Here is a 16,169-nt window from a genome sequence, read left to right on the forward strand (position 1 = left end):
GTATTTGGCGCACCTTGCTCCACTGTGGGGAGGAGGACCCCCATATAGTGATTGGGCCGGAACCAAGGGGACCGCCATCAGAGTTATTGAAGGAAGCACAACAGGGGGATTACAAAGGGAGACATGCGACTGAGGTTGTCAGGGCAACAGGGGGAGGGGCTAGGGTAAAAGGAGCAGGGGACGCGCTGAAGTGGCAGTTGGGGAAGAGAGGGAGTGAAGGCAAGACGCAGGGTGACTTGCAGGGGCACCGAGAGGAGCCTGCGAGGAGAAAGCAACCGATTGACCGACAAGAGAGACGTGAGAGACTGTGCCCAGTGACTGCTCCCCGCTCCCGTTCTGAGAGAATTATCCCCGCTAACCCCCGCCTTGAAGGGAGAGGAACTATACCTCCGGTTGTGGCCGTGAGTACTGGTAACCAGGCCTCAGAGACCTGGGCCCTTTCCCCCTGCCTTCCCCCATCACGCCGATCCGGCCATCATCGGCCTCAAGGTACGCCACATTGTCACAGGCGGGATAAAAGGCTCGCTACCCTGGCTTAGGAAGAGACTCCTTGGTAAAGGACGGCTACAGGCCTTTCTGGGGAACTGCGTCATCACCGCGCGCCACCTCCATCATTTACTTCAGGGCCCGTTGAGCCCCAACGGCACTGCTTTCTTCAGGGCCTGTTGCGCCCCAGCGGCAGCGTTTTCTTCAGGGCCTGTTGCGCCCCAGCGGCAGCGTTTTCTTCAGGGCCTGTTGCGCCCCAGCGGCAGCGTATCCTTCAGGGCCTGTTGCGCCCCAGCGGCAGCGTTACCTTCAGGGCCTGTAGCGCCCCAACGTCCCCGTTTCCTTCAGGGCCTGTTGCGCCCCAGCGGCAGTGTTTCCCTCAGGGCCTGTTACGTCCCAGCGGCAGCAATACCTTAAGGGCCTGTTGCGCCCCAACGTCCCCGTTTCCTTCAGGGCCAGTTGCGCCCCAACGTCCTCGCTTTCTTCAGGGCTTGTTGCGCCCCAACGGTATTATTTTCTTCAGGGCCTGTTGCCCCCACCGACGTCACTTTCCTCAGGACAGCCGCCTCAGCGACCTCAACGCGGCCACGCTACTGAACCCCGCAGTCCTTGGAAGGCTAAGTGAAACTATATTTGGTTAAGTTTGTTGAGTCCCTGCGTGGACTGTTGGTGTTGTTTCTTTATCCTTGTTTTGTTCAGCCTAGCCCTGTTCAGCCTAGCCCATCGGCAAGAGTTATATAAACGTGATTTCGAAAACCACCATTAGTCTAGTGTCTCGTCACTGCATCCTGCGAACCTGTCCGACCCTACACTTGGCGTAGTCGGCAGGATGCAGTCTCCGAGCATAGACGGTGGTGGCGCAGGTCAGGGGGAAGCTGTAGAATCTGTAAATAATGAGGGCCCCCGTACTAGCATTTCATTGGGGGCCATGCTGAACAACCTGCCTAGATTTTCCGGCTCCAATACTATGCTATGGAACTGGACAGAGCGAATGCGGGGGCTCTTTTGGATGCACCCAATGACCCCTGACCTGGAAGCTGAAGTGGCACTCATGGCCCTAGACGGGGAGGTGCGGAGGTCAGTGATGTTGAAATTTCCGGGGCACCGCAACACTTTTGAAAAGGTGTTGCAGATAGTGGAACAGACCCACGGAGAGCCCACTGATGTGGGAGAGTTAAGGACCCGTCTGTTTAGTCGGATGCAGGCAGAGGGGGAGACGATTACTCAGTATATGAATGTGCTCCAAGAATTGCATACGGCTATTGAAAGAAAAGACGGGGTAGGGGTAGGACCTGTTGACATTACCCTACGTGACCTACTGGTGACTGGACTGCGAGATCCACTGATAAAACAGGCATTACGGGAACAGATCAGAATGAATCCCCAAATAGATTTTTCAGAAGTGGGAAGTCAGGCACGGGTTTGGGAGCAAGAGCAGGGGATGGCGGTCCCCGTGGGGAAGGTCCGAGGTGTGGAGGCCTCCTCGAACACAGTTGAGGAACCCCAGTGGGTGGAGGAGATGAAGCGAGAATTGAAAAATATTAAGAGCGAGTTGGCTGAAGTAAAGAGAAGAACCGAACCAGAGACTGGACGACCCAGTGTTAATCCCGGTCCCTGGGGGTCACGTTCTCCGCGGGGTGGTCAAACTATACCGGCCCGGTGTTATGAGTGTGGAGAACCAGGCCACTTCGCCCGAGAGTGTCCGCGGCGTGGGAGATACCCACCCCGTCGGCCATTAAACTAAAGGGCTCCGGGCTGGGGGGACGCCGCTCGGAGCCGAAAACCACAACTAGGGGTGGTGGAAGTCCCGAAGATTTGATAGAAAATTGTCCGGTAGTTTGGGCAGAAGTAGAGGGCCGGGCCGTCCGGTGTCTGGTGGACACGGGGTCACAAGTAACCACTATGCCCGCAGCGTACTTTCAACGAAACTTTCCAGAGGCAGCAAGGCCTCAGTGGGGACCCATGATTAGATTAATAGCTGCTAACCAACTGCCGGTCCCGGTTGCCGGGGTAGTGTGGGTGCAGATGACGTTGTGCGGTAAACCCCTCGGCCGCAGATGGGTGGTGCTGACTCAAGGAGAAGCTGATCAACGACACCCCGTCACCCTAGGCATGAATATTTTAAAAGAGTTTGGTAACCTGTTGCTTAATGATCCCACACAAAGGACACTGAAGCAGTGGGGTTCTCGCACAGCTCAGGGACAGGTATTCCAGCAGCTGGTGCGAGGTGCGCGGGTGCATCGAGACTGCTAGGAGGGTGAGGCTCTGGATAAGGTCATCGCGTCAGCGGCACCCCTGCTTGTGCTGCCTCCTGGACAGACAGTGGTGGCCCTGCCAATTCGGGCCCCGATACCTTTGGAGGGCGTAGAGGTGCAGGTGGAGTCGTGTCACTCAGAGCACTTACCTCCTGGCATACTGGTGGCTCGTTCCCTCGCTACGGTGCGAAAAGGAACCGTCCTGGTCCGCTGCGTTAACCTTGAAGACCGAGATACCATTCTGAAAGCCCGGACTGTACTGGCCAAACTAGTAAAGCCTTTAGAAGAAGTGCTGCCCGCTCCTGCGGTTCAATTACGAGTACACCCCGAGGATCCTTGGGAGGTAACAATACGAACCTTGCAGGCCCACGAAGTCTCGACACAAGAGAAGGGCCAAAATATTTTGGAGCAGATGCGGGCCGAGCTTTCTGGACTAACTGCGGCCCAACTTTCACAAGTAAAAGCATTGCTGGGACAGTACCACGAAGTATTTGCTAGCCATGAGGATGACTTTGGGTGTACCACCGCTATCACTCATGAGATCCCCACAGCAGGAGCGGCCCCTATCCGAGAACGATATCGACAGATCCCGCCACAACTCTATCAAGAGGTGAAAACTTTGCTGGCTCAGATGCTGCAAAAAGGGGTGATACGGGAAAGTCAAAGCCCTTGGGCGGCCCCCATCGTGTTTGTCCGGAAGAAAGATGGTACACTACGATTCTGTGTGGATTATCGTAAATTGAATGCTTGCACTATTAAAGACTCATACCCACTGCCCCGCATAGAAGAATCTCTGTCTGCATTGGGCAAAGCAACATATTTTTCGACCCTGGACTTGGCCAGTGGGTACTGGCAGGTGCCCATGTCAGAAGAGGACAGAGCTAAGACGGCGTTCATAATGCCCATGGGACTGTTTGAGTTTAATCGTATGCCATTCGGGCTGGCCAACGCCCCCGGGACCTTTCAGCGATTGATGGAGCGATGTTTAGGAGATCTCAATTTTGAGGCCACGTTGATCTACCTGGACGACATCATTGTCTATGCCGCCTCCTTCGAGGACCACCTGAAGCGGTTGGGACAAGGTACTCAGCCGGCTGCAAAAGTACGGATTGAAGGTGAAGCCTCAGAAATGCCACCTATTTCGCTCTCAGATTGAGTATCTGGGTCATGTCGTTTCGGCAGAGGGTGTGAGGCCGTCCCGGGAGAAGGTTGCTGCCATCCAGGAATGGCCTACCCCCGAGACGGTGAAAGACGTGTGGGCTTTTCTGGGGTTAGCTGGATATTACCGTCGTTTCGTAAAAAATTTTGCATGTCGAGCTCGAGCCCTGCATGACCTGCTGAAGGGGGCTCCCACTGGGGCCAATGGGCGAAGAATCCAGTGGCAACACCCTCAGGAAGAGGCCTTCCGAGATCTTAAGGCTGCACTCTCGGATGCCCCAGTGTTGGTTTATGCGGATTTCTCTCAGCCGTTCATCCTGCACACTGACGGGAGTCTTCACGGGCTAGGGGCTGTGTTGTCACAGGTTCAGGATGGCCAGGAGAGGGTGATCGCTTATGGAAGCCGTTCACTCCATGACTCCGAGCGTAACCCTGACAATTACAGCTCTTTTAAGCTCAAGCTCCTCGCAGTGGTGTGGGCTATGACGAAAAAATTCGCAGAGTACCTAGCGGGCTCCGAGGTGGTAGTGCGAACTGACAACAACCCACTGGCTCATTTGGAAAACGCCAAGTTGGGGGCTTTGGAGCAGCGATGGGTGGCCCGAATGGCGAAGTACAATTACAAGATTATTTACAAAAGCGGGGCCGAAAATGTTCATGCAGATGCTCTCTCCAGGATTCGACATACAACTCCCGGACGGAATCGAGATGAAGAATTAGAAGGAGAGGAAATACCGTTCGCTCTTACCGCTGCCGTGCTCACCAATGTTGATGCAAAAGTATCTTCCCCAGAGGCCCACAGGGGCATCCTGGAGCAATCTCGGGATAAGTGGATACAACAGCAACAAGAAGATGAAGAAGTTGGACTTCTCCGGACATGGGTCGCCGCTGGTCAATTACCCACTGATACTCAACGACAAACTTTGACCCAAGACCTGTCGCTGATGCTGCGACAATGGGAGAGACTGATTATCCGAAAGGGACTACTGTACCGTAAAATCACTTCGCAAACAACCTCAACAACTGTTTGGCAGGTGTTTACACCCGGAGCTCAACTACACGAGCTGCCTCAAGAGGCTCACGAAAAAGGGGCCCACTTTGGAGTCAAAAAGATTTTGCAATGGTTACAACAGAAAGTTTATCACCCACGCTTGTCGGCTGTTGTTGAAGAAGTTTGCCGTACCTGCCGCTTATGTGAATTGGCCAAACCGCCTGCTCAGAGGGCCGCAACACAGACGATTGTGACTTCAGCACCCTTTGAGCTCCTGACGGTGGATTATCTGCACATTGGTCCCGCATTCCAGGGATACGAACACTGCCTCGTCATGGTGGATCATTTCACCAAGTTCGCTGTGGTCACCCCTACCCGAGACCAGACCGCGGAGTCAGCCGCCTCCGCAATTTGCAGAAACTTTATACAAGTGTATGGCTGTCCTCAACGTATACATTCCGACCAGGGAGCATGTTTTTTGGGGAAAGTTATGGAGGAACTACATCATCTTTATGGGATTGATAAATCCCGGACCACACCATATCACCCGCAAGGGAATGGGGCTTGTGAGCGATTTAATCGGACATTGATTCAAATGCTACGCACTCTGGAGAGTGACAAGAAAGCTCGTTGGCCTGAATATGTTTCTGAATTAGTATAGGTTTATAATAATCGGGTACATCGAGTTATGGGCTATACTCCTTATTTCCTGCTGTTCGGACGAGAGGGTAAAGGGATCACGGAGGTAGAGTTGGACCCCGAAGAGCCTCGGCCCTGGACCGGAGTGTCATCTTGGGTCCGAAATCATCGCCACAGGCTGCAAACTCTTCACCGAATTGTACATACCAAACTTCAAGACTGGGAACACCCAGGGAAGAATACAACCTCCCCTCCCCATCTCCAAAGCGGGGACCGTGTGCTTGTACTAGATCAACGCCCCCAGAATAAACTGGAGTCACGTTGGGAAGAGAGTCCTTATCGGGTACTACGCCGTATCCATCCAGAAGGACCTGTGTACGAAATACGGCCCGAGCAGGATGAAACACTGCCCACCCGCATTGTGCATCGTAATATGTTGCGCCCGTGTATTTCCACCGACCCGAAGCAACTGGAACCTGTCCCGAAGACATCCGAACCGGAGTTCATATGCTGGGACTCGGAAGATGAGGATTTCCCTCCAGTTCCCAAGGGCCCTCCACCCATTAATGAGCCAGTTGACACAATTAACCCACCAGCACCATGCAGCCCACCGACGTCCACCACCCCAGAAGATTCCACCCCAGTCGAACTTAGACGCTCCGAGCGGTCAACAGCCGGCAAACCCCCCGAACGGTATGAACAAGATCAGTTCGTATGACAACGAATATTAACACCTTTACAGGTCAATCTTAATAGACTAACTCCCTCGCCCGAGGACTGGCGAGCTTACAGGGTGGGGGAATGTGGGGAGGAGGACCCCCATATAGTGTTTGGGCCGGAACCAAGGGGACCGCCATCAGAGTTATTGAAGGAAGCACAACAGGGGGATTACAAAGGGAGACATGCGACTGAGGTTGTCAGGGCAACAGGGGGAGGGGCTAGGGTAAAAGGAGCAGGGGACGCGCTGAAGTGGCAGTTGGGGAAGAGAGGGAGTGAAGGCAAGACGCAGGGTGACTTGCAGGGGCACCGAGAGGAGCCTGCGAGGAGAAAGCAACCGATTGACCGACAAGAGAGACGTGAGAGACTGTGCCCAGTGACTGCTCCCCGCTCCCGTTCTGAGAGAATTATCCCCGCTAACCCCCGCCTTGAAGGGAGAGGAACTATACCTCCGGTTGTGGCTGTGAGTACTGGTAACCAGGCCTCAGAGACCTGGGCCCTTCCCCCATCACGCCGACCCGGCCATCATCGGCCTCAAGGTACGCCACATTGTCACAGGCGGGATAAAAGGCTCGCTACCCTGGCTTAGGAAGAGACTCCTTGGTAAAGGACGGCTACAGGCCTTTCTGGGGAACTGCGTCATCACCGCGCGCCACCTCCATCATTTACTTCAGGGCCCGTTGAGCCCCAACGGCACTGCTTTCTTCAGGGCCTGTTGCGCCCCAGCGGCAGCGTTTTCTTCAGGGCCTGTTGCGCCCCAGCGGCAGCGTTTTCTTCAGGGCCTGTTGCGCCCCAGCGGCAGCGTATCCTTCAGGGCCTGTTGCGCCCCAGCGGCAGCGTTACCTTCAGGGCCTGTAGCACCCCAACGTCCCCGTTTCCTTCAGGGCCTGTTGCGCCCCAGCGGCAGTGTTTCCCTCAGGGCCTGTTAGGCCCCAGCGGCAGCAATGCCTTAAGGGCCTGTTGCGCCCCAACGTCCCCGTTTCCTTCAGGGCCTGTTGCGCTCCAACGTCCTCGCTTTCTTCAGGGCTTGTTGCGCCCCAACGGTATTATTTTCTTCAGGGCCTGTTGCCCCCACCGACGTCACTTTCCTCAGGACAGCCGCCTCAGCGACCTCAACGCAGCCACGCTACTGAACCCCGCAGTCCCTGGAAGGCTAAGTGAAACTATATTTGGTTAAGTTTGTTGAGTCCCTGCGTGGACTGTTGGTGTTGTTTCTTTATCCTTGTTTTGTTCAGCCTAGCCCATCGGCAAGAGTTATATAAACGTGATTTCGAAAACCACCATTCGTCTAGTGTCTCGTCACTGCATCCTGCGAACCTGTCCGACCCTACACCACCACACTGGTGATTTTTTTTATATCAGTCTTGATGAATTGGGGCCTATACAGTACAGACCAAATGTTTGGACACACCTTCTCATTCAAAGAGTTTTCTTTATTTTCATGACTATGAAAATTGTAGATTCACTCTGAAGGCATCAAAACTATGAATTAACACATGTGGAATTATATAATTAACAAAAACGTGTGAAACAACTGAAAATATGTCTTATATTCTAGGTTCTTCAAAGTAGCCACCTTTTGCTTTGATTACTGCTTTGCACACTCTTGGCATTCTCTTGATGAGCTTCAAGAGGTAGTCACCGGAAATGGTCTTCCAACAGTCTTGAAGGAGTTCCCAGAGATGCATAGCACTTGTTAGCCCTTTTGCCTTCACTCTGCGGTCCAGCTCACCACAAACCATCTCGATTGGGTTCAGGTCTGGTGACTGTGGAGGCCAGGTCATCTGGCGTAGCACCCCATCACTCTCCTTCTTGGTCAAATAGCCCTTACACAGCCTGGAGGTGTATTTGGGGTCATTGTCCTGTTGAAAAATAAATGATGGTCGAACTAAAGGCAAACCGGATGGAATAGCATGCCGCTGCAAGATGCTGTGGTAGCCATGCTGGTTCAGTATGCCTTCAATTTTGAATAAATCTCCAACAGTGTCACCAGCAAAGCACCCCCACACCATCACACCTCCTCCTCCATGCTTCACGGTGGGAACCAGGCATGTAGAGTCCATCCATTCACCTTTTCTGCATCGCACAAAGACACGGTGGTTGGAACCAAAGATCTCAAATTTGGACTGATCAGACCAATGCACAGATTTCCACTGGTCTAATGTCCATTCCTTGTGTTCTTTAGCCCAAACAAGTCTCTTCTGCTTGTTGCCTGTCCTTAGCAGTGGTTTCCTAGCAGCTATTTTACCATGAAGGTCTGCTGCACAAAGTCTCCTCTGAACAGTTGTTGTAGAGATGTGTCTGCTGCTAGACCTCTGCGTGGCATTGACCTGGTCTCTAATCTGAGCTGCTGTTAACCTGCTATTTCTGAGACTGGTGACTCGGATGACTTCTCCTCCGCAGCAGAGGTGACTCTTGGTCTTCCTTTCCTGGGGCGGTCCTCATGTGAGCCAGTTTCTTTGTAGTACTTGATGGTTTTTGCTACTGCACTTGGGGACACTTTCAAAGTTTTCCCTATTTTTCAAACTGACTGACCTTCATTTCTTAAAGTAATGATGGCCACTCGTTTTTCTTTACTCAGCTGCTTTTTTCTTGCCATAATACAAATTCTATCAGTCTATTCAGTAGGACTATCAGATGTGTATCCACCAGACTTCTGCACAACACAACTGTTGGTCCCAACCCCATTTATAAGGCAAGAAATCCCACTTATTAAACCTGACAGGGCACACCTGTGAAGTGAAAACCATTTCCGGTGACTACCTCTTGAAGCTCATCAAGAGAATGCCAAGAGTGTGCAAAGCAGTAATCAAAGCAAAAGGTGGCTACTTTGAAGAACCTAGACTATAAGACATATTTTCAATTGTTTCACACTTTTGTTAATTATATAATTCCACATGTGCTAATTCATAGCTTTGATGCCTTCAGAGTGAATCTACAATTTTCATAGTCATGAAAATAAAGAAAACTCTTTTGAATGAGAAGGTGTGTCCAAACTTTTGGTCTGTACTGTATATGCTCTGTACATCAGCAGGTTTGGGAATGAATTAGTGGCCAGCGCTACATTAGGGTATTCCCAGTTGTTATCCTTTCGTAGGCTGATACTTATGAGCCGAACGATGGAAGATTTCGTAAATCGATCACTCTAATAACATTGATACTTTTTTTTCTGTGCACAATCAATATTCGTAAAGTTGAGTAGAATTCGACACTAGATTCTGGTGCTTGTGCCAAGAACGGTGTATCCTGCAGTACTATATGTGCCATCAAAAACAATGGAAACCTGACCGTCACCATAATGAGTCAATTGGATCCTTTAGAAAATAGATCTGTTAGGATCCGAAGCCGAATATGAGTGGTCATTCCGATTGGTAACGATTAATCTTTACTTGTCTTTCATTTCTTTTCTTCATTGATTTCGTGAAGGACGTCCCCGCCCCTGTGTGTCCTTATTCCACCTCTTCACGGCTCTATAGGCTGCATATGGCCGTCATTTGCCCAGCCGTCCCTGACTAATGACACTTGTGCTCCTGTTAATATTTGTTTATTCTGTGTTTGGTTTGGGCATTGTAGAACATGTCTGGGTGTGAGGTGCTGAGCTCGACTTCTGCATATTTGCAGCTTACTTTTTGTTGTTATTTCAAGTTTTATCGGGGTTGTCAGGAAAAAGTATAAAATCACTTTCAGTCCCCACCGCTGTTTCACCACCACCATGGTCCGTGCCCGGCCTGCAGCAGTGACGTCACATCCGATCATTGCCAGGAGTTGTCACCTGCCGTACCTACAACTCTCAGCACTCAAGGCAGTGATTGGCTGCAGCAGTCATATGACTGATAGAGGTGACGTCATCACTGCAGGAGCGGCAGGGACCACCGGAGGGGCTACACTAGAACAGCAGGAGCTGGAATACGTAAAGTAACATTTATTTTATACCATTTCCTGCCCGTAGCCCTTGTCCCAGACAGCCTGAGCGTGTTAAAGGGGCTCTGCCCTTTCATAAAAGTGATTGGTTAGTTGTAAAATAGCAAACACAATGGTAGTCGCCTTTTCCAGGTCCTGTGCCGGCTCTCCGCCTCTGCAATGGAGTCTGGGTATTGGCTGTAAAGTTGATGTCACCTGCAGCAATCATCACTGCTGCAGCCAATCGCTGAGCTCCGTGGCTATGCTAAAGTAGATATCCAGAGCAGTCGAGCTGCAGTGGTGATGTGAGCTGTAGTTGTGACCTCAGCAATGCAGCCAACACCAAAGCAGAATGAGTACGATCTGAGTTTTTGTTTTACATCTAGGCAGTTGTTTGGGCGCTACTATCGTTAATCGGGAAAACCTCTTTCAGGCCTCATTCAGATATCCGATTTTCACACACGAGTGCTCTCCATGTTTTTTACAGATGGCACTCGTTCCTGGGACAGTCTATGTCGCCATTGGCGTGTCCGAGCTTTTCCCCGGAATGAGTGGTGTGCAGAAAATCGCTGAAACATGTCCGCTTTTGATCCAAGGATCTGATCAGAATCGACAATGAGTGTGTGAAAAAATCGGGATGACATCCCAGTGCGGGCCGATTCTGTCATGGAGTGTCAGACACAACGGTGAAGGTGGAGAAACGTTTTCTTATTTCTCCACGTATGAGAAAAACTGATCGAACTCTGGTCAGAATAATTGGTCCGTTTTTCTCCTACAGGGAAAAATTGAACGTGTGAATGAGCTCTTAACCTGAGCTGGAGAAAGAAGGAAAGAAATCACAGGGAAGGGAAATTACAAATGTAAGTGTTGGATGGGACAGAAGGTAATTTTGACCAAAATGGTCCAATCGATGTGATGCTGGTGGAACCCAGTCTCACCAAAAGCTTTTTTTTTTTTTTTTTTTTAAAGCGTTGATTTGTAATATGGTAGACAAGTGTCCAGTCTCGTAAGGAAATCTGGAATCTTCCTAGTTAATATACCCTTAAACCCAGAGCAGAAACCAGGAGGACAGTAGTGTAAGAGGAAAGCATGGCGAGACCTGCCCTCGTGAACGAGCAGACATCTTGGTTATAGAGGCTGCAGTGCGGCATATCCGGCACATGTTACTTCTGTGCTATTTGTGCTTGTGTCTGCTCTCTTGTTAAATCACATAAGTCCGGCTCCACCAAAAGTTCTCTAGGGGAAATGTTTGGTCACTTTTTCTATCTTGTATATTAGTTAACATGCCACTATTAAAGGGGTTTCTCTCCAAAATATTTTCAAAAGGCAGGACAAGTGCTAAAAGAGTCACTATCTATCTCCCCTGATACCCCAGCATACGTTTCTCCGGCGGTCTTTACAGTGACATGAAGTAATGTGATGTTATCAAATATGCCTTGCGTGATATCAAATTCCTGTAGCCTGACCACTGCAGCCAATCACAGGCGGCAGCGGTCATGTGATCAAAGAAAGGGATATCCTCTCTACTATTCCTGCAGAGCCTGCTGGAGCGGCCTGCGCTGCCATGATGCGGGTATAGCTGGGGAGTATAATTGTTTTTAAACTTTGTTCCATGTCTTTTCACATTTTGGTGGGGAGTCTGACATCCCCTTTAATCATACAATGACATTCACCACGTACCTTTAAAAAAAAAAATAAATGAATAGTAAAATCTGTGTCTCGCCTGTAATTACAGGTGACGACAGATCAAATGTGCAGAAGTAGGGAAAATATTATGTAATTAGAGCATACGTGATTGAGGGATTTATTAACCCTTCAGGATATGTATAAAATTTCAGGAATGTAAGACTTATTACTGTCAGACTGAGTCATAGTCACTTTCATAAAGGTGAAAACATTAGGCTGTGTTCACATATACCACTTTCGTGCCATTTTTCTGGGACCACAATACTGGTACATATTAATACTCCCTTCCATCGCTGCTACCAACCTGGCCCAAATTAAAAACCTATGTCCTAAGTATGGGCATCATGTTACTTGCACTAGCGATGAGACCCTTCAACCTAAGTTTTTCCCGGGGGGACACAGGTTGGAGAACTGCCTGTGTGCTGGACATATAAGTGGAGAACGTACAGCATTGGTTTTGCCCCTGGATCAGTAATGGGCCTGAGTGATAATCCAGGTGGACATCAAGTATCTGAATTGAATAAACTATTCTGCATCTATAATTATTTTTCTGACTTTTTTTTGACAGTCCGTTGAATTTTGTAATCCGCAGGTTCCGTCTTGGACATCATCAAACATATAATAGCCAAAGGAGAACACAAAAATGGGGTATTGGATGAGCCAAGCATTGCCACCATGCTCAAGGAAGTTCTGGAAGGACTTGAATACCTACATAAAAATGGTCAGATCCATAGGTTGGTACCTTGTACTGTGGATGTATCGTTTTTAGGCCACATTTAATTGGAGGTATAAAGGAGTATCATGGTAAAAAAGCCTCATGAGAAAAAGGGCAGCCGGACTTAAAGTGAATCTGTCAGCAGATTTTTGCTCTGTAATCTGAAGACAGCAGGATAGAGAGGCTGAAACACAGAATTCAGTGATGTGTCGCTTGTCAATGGGACCACCAGAGATGGCCAAGTGCGGCGCTCCCATTGAGCATGAATGGAGTGCAAGTTCTCCTGCTTGACTTGGGCTCCGATCAGGCAGTGCTCTTCAGACCCGCGTTTTCAGGTTTTGACGCCTGTTCGTGATTGGGAAATGATCCCTTATTTAATGAATGGGGTATAACCTCAGTTCTCCGTGCAAGCTGTTTACACTTTACTCTCCACACATACGTCCAGCTCCCTCCTTAGAATTTGTTTTTTTTGGATCTTTCTTGTTTCAGTTATCAATTTACTTTTTTTTTTATTGGAAAAAAGTCAATCAAAATATTTAAACAATAGCAACAATAAAAAAAGAAATAGGGCACTAACTCTCACTAGTAACCTGAGCTGTGAATCCGGTGTAACCTGTACTGAGTCCACATTCATCTTCAGTTACAAGGCAGACAAGTGTATTGTATGTGACACACCTGAGCTGTGGGTTCATTGTGAAGTTCAGAATGGGTGTGAGAAAGTTTCTTCAGAAACCAGAGTAATTACCCCATTAGTACACAGTGTGTGAGCACAGAAAGCCTTTTATTTTTTCATATAAAAGGTTTTTTTTCTCTTCTTCTTTTAAATGGAAGGGTATTTTTTTTCCTTATTACAATATTTTCAGCATCAACCATCCTGCAGTTATAATCGTGATTTTTATTTCTTCATGTTAAAAATGTGTAACAACTCTTGGAAAGATGTATAAATATATTTATGTGTTTCGGACAATCATCCTTAAAAGGATGGACCCTTCCTAAGGCGTCTACTTAGGCACGCAGGTCATTAGAAGCTCAACAAAATAATACCGTGACTTCTTTTCTCCTTCGTCGCATTGGGGGACACAGGTACTGTGGGTGTATGCTACCGCCATCTGGAGGCTGACACTACGCAACAACACAAGGTTAGCTCCTCCCCCCGCCGTAAACACCCTCGCCCTGATTTCGGGCAGAAGCCAGTTTTGTTGCTTAGTGTCTATGGAGGCACACGTCTGGTCCTTTTTCTCCAGACTTTTTTGTCCATGAAGATTAGATGGGGCAACGGATCCTATTGAAAGGGTCCGATTTCCCCAAACCATCAACGGGCGAGCACGTGTCGAGTATCGCCTCCACGTATCCTTTCCCGCACCGTGGGACAAATCTGGGCAATTTCCCCAGAATTTTTTATTTTAGTTTGTTTTTTTCTTTTCTTTATTTTTTCTAAGAAGATGAGACTGGGGCAACGGATCCTATTGAAAGGGTCCGATTTCCCCAAACCAACAACGGGCGAGCACGTGCGAGTGTCCCTCCACGTATCCTTTCCCGCGACGTGGGACATGATGCCGGACCTAGCCCTGACCACCCCTAGGTAGAGAAACCATGGGCTAATCAGAGGCACAAGACGGTCCGAGCGGCCCCCACTGCTCCACCAATGCAAGGCGAAGGTGCTGCAAGGAGGCGGACGGTCCCTCTCCTTGGCTGAAGCTGGACGGAGTTAGGGTGCCTGCACCGTCCAGGATCCCCACACCACCCCCCGCTCCCTGGTTTGTTGTTCGCCCTGAAGGGCCTACTTGGAGTGAAGTGGACAGCCGCATTTAATGTATGGGAGTGCGGGGGGCTACTAGGCAGCAGCGGCAGGCAGCGGTGTGCGTCCCCCTAAGGCCCTCCTCGTGTCCATAGTAGGAAGAGTAGCTGCGTTTTTTTGCCGTCATCAACGGCCTTGCACTGTCGCCGTCGCGGCGCTGCGAGTGGTGGAGAAAAATTGAGCCCCCGGTTTTTGGCCAGTGTTAGGCCGAGTCCTCCGGAATGGGCGTTATCATTGTCCCAGTCTATGGCCTCACTTACAAAGACGATCGAGTCCCTTCACACCCCAAAGGGAGGCAAGGATAGTGGCTCGCTTATCTGGGAAGGGTCCTCCACCTCACAGGAACCTTCGGCCTGCAGGGGCTGTTCCCATGCCAGACAGAGGCGAAGGAAACAAACCCGTACGAGGTCTCCTGGCCTATCCGGTGCCTCGGCATTGGGGAGTTCAGCATCACGCTCCCCTTCACCAGCGAGCGGGAGCTGGCAGAGGTTAGATCGTGACTCAGACGAGCCACTTGATCTAGATTCCCCGGGATGCCGGGAGACAGTGGACAGCCTCATTGAAGCTGTCAATCAAACCCTGGGGATCGAAGATGATGCTACCTTGGCCGCAAGCCATAAGGTAGCCTTTAAGCGGGCCAAGCACCTGCATAGAGTATTTGGCACTCACCCAGAATTTGAGGATATAGTGCAGCGCCACAGAGAATGCCCAGACAAGCGCTTCTCGAGCCAGAAGTCTATAGAGGCAAGATACCCATTTGCCCCGGAACTCTGTAAGAAATGGGCGGAATCCCCAGTGGTGGACCCGCCAGTGTCGCACCTGGCCTCGAAGTCCTTGTTGTCGGTGCCTAGCGGCTCGTCCATTAAGGACCCCACGGATCGGCTCAAAGAGGGCTTGGCGCGATCAGTTTTTGAGGCATCATGTTCGGCGCTCGCCCTTTCGTTCACGGCGACGTGGGTAGCCAAGGCCATGATGTCATGGTCAGAGTCTTTGAATAACGCCTTGCAGGATAGAGGCCTACCTGCGGAGGTGTCTGAGGTCGCAAGTCAGATTGCTATAGCTGGAGACTACTTAATGCTTCTTTGGATGCGGCTAATTGTGCAGCATTTGCAGCCGCTAACGCAGTAGCCATTAGGAGAGCCCTCTGGTTGAGAACTTGGCGAGCCGATTCAATTTCCAAGAAGTCCTTGACTTCCTTGCCCTATCAGGGAGGCCGCTTGTTCGGGGAGAAGTTGGATCGGCTCATCTCCAATGTGACAGGAGGGAAAAGCAGCTTCCTCCCGCAGCAAAAGGCGAAACAGCCTTTTCGCCAGGTCCCGACACGTTTTCGAGCCTTCCGCAACACTGGATGGATGGCAGCAGCCAGTTCGGCCAGCCCACCTCGCTCCAACCAGGATAGGGAGCGACAGGTCTCATATAGACCCATTCCGGTGGGAAGGATGCGCGCTCGCCAGCCCAGGTCGAGAGGAGCCAGGGCCCAGAGACCCTCAGCCAGATGACTCGGAGCCCTTGGTAGGCGACAGCAGCAGGGGGGCGGCCACCAGCTCCTTTTTCGCCATATCTGGGCCGAGGTAGCACACGACTTATGGGTGGTAGAACTGGTGACTTCAGGGTACAAAATAGAGTTCATCAGGTACCCTCCAACACAGTTTTTTTCTCTCCCGACTTCCCAAGGTGGAGCCCCGGGCGAAAGTGCTGCTAGGAGCCATCAATTCAATCCAAAACAACGGAGTCATTGTTCCCATACCAGAGCATGAAAAAGCTCAGGGTTTTTATTCCAATCTGTTCGCGGTCCCCAAAAAGGACTGGACAGTCATACCGGTT

At 50.4% G+C, this 16,169-nt stretch overlaps 1 protein-coding gene across 1 annotated transcript in view; it reads left to right on the forward strand.

Annotated features, from left to right (window-relative positions):
- OXSR1 (oxidative stress responsive kinase 1) overlaps positions 1 to 16,169 on the forward strand; it is a 149,398-nt gene that overhangs the window by 83,996 nt on the left and 49,233 nt on the right. The window contains exon 4 of the mRNA XM_073581496.1: positions 12,425 to 12,566. Coding sequence (XP_073437597.1) covers positions 12,425 to 12,566 — 142 coding nt within the window. The remainder of the gene's footprint in view (positions 1 to 12,424; positions 12,567 to 16,169) is intronic.

The sequence above is a fragment of the Dendrobates tinctorius genome, unplaced genomic scaffold, assembly GCF_039654945.1.
Source record: "Dendrobates tinctorius isolate UK_male_01 unplaced genomic scaffold, ASM3965494v1 ptg000070l, whole genome shotgun sequence".
In the NCBI taxonomy this organism is placed as follows: domain Eukaryota; kingdom Metazoa; phylum Chordata; class Amphibia; order Anura; family Dendrobatidae; genus Dendrobates; species Dendrobates tinctorius.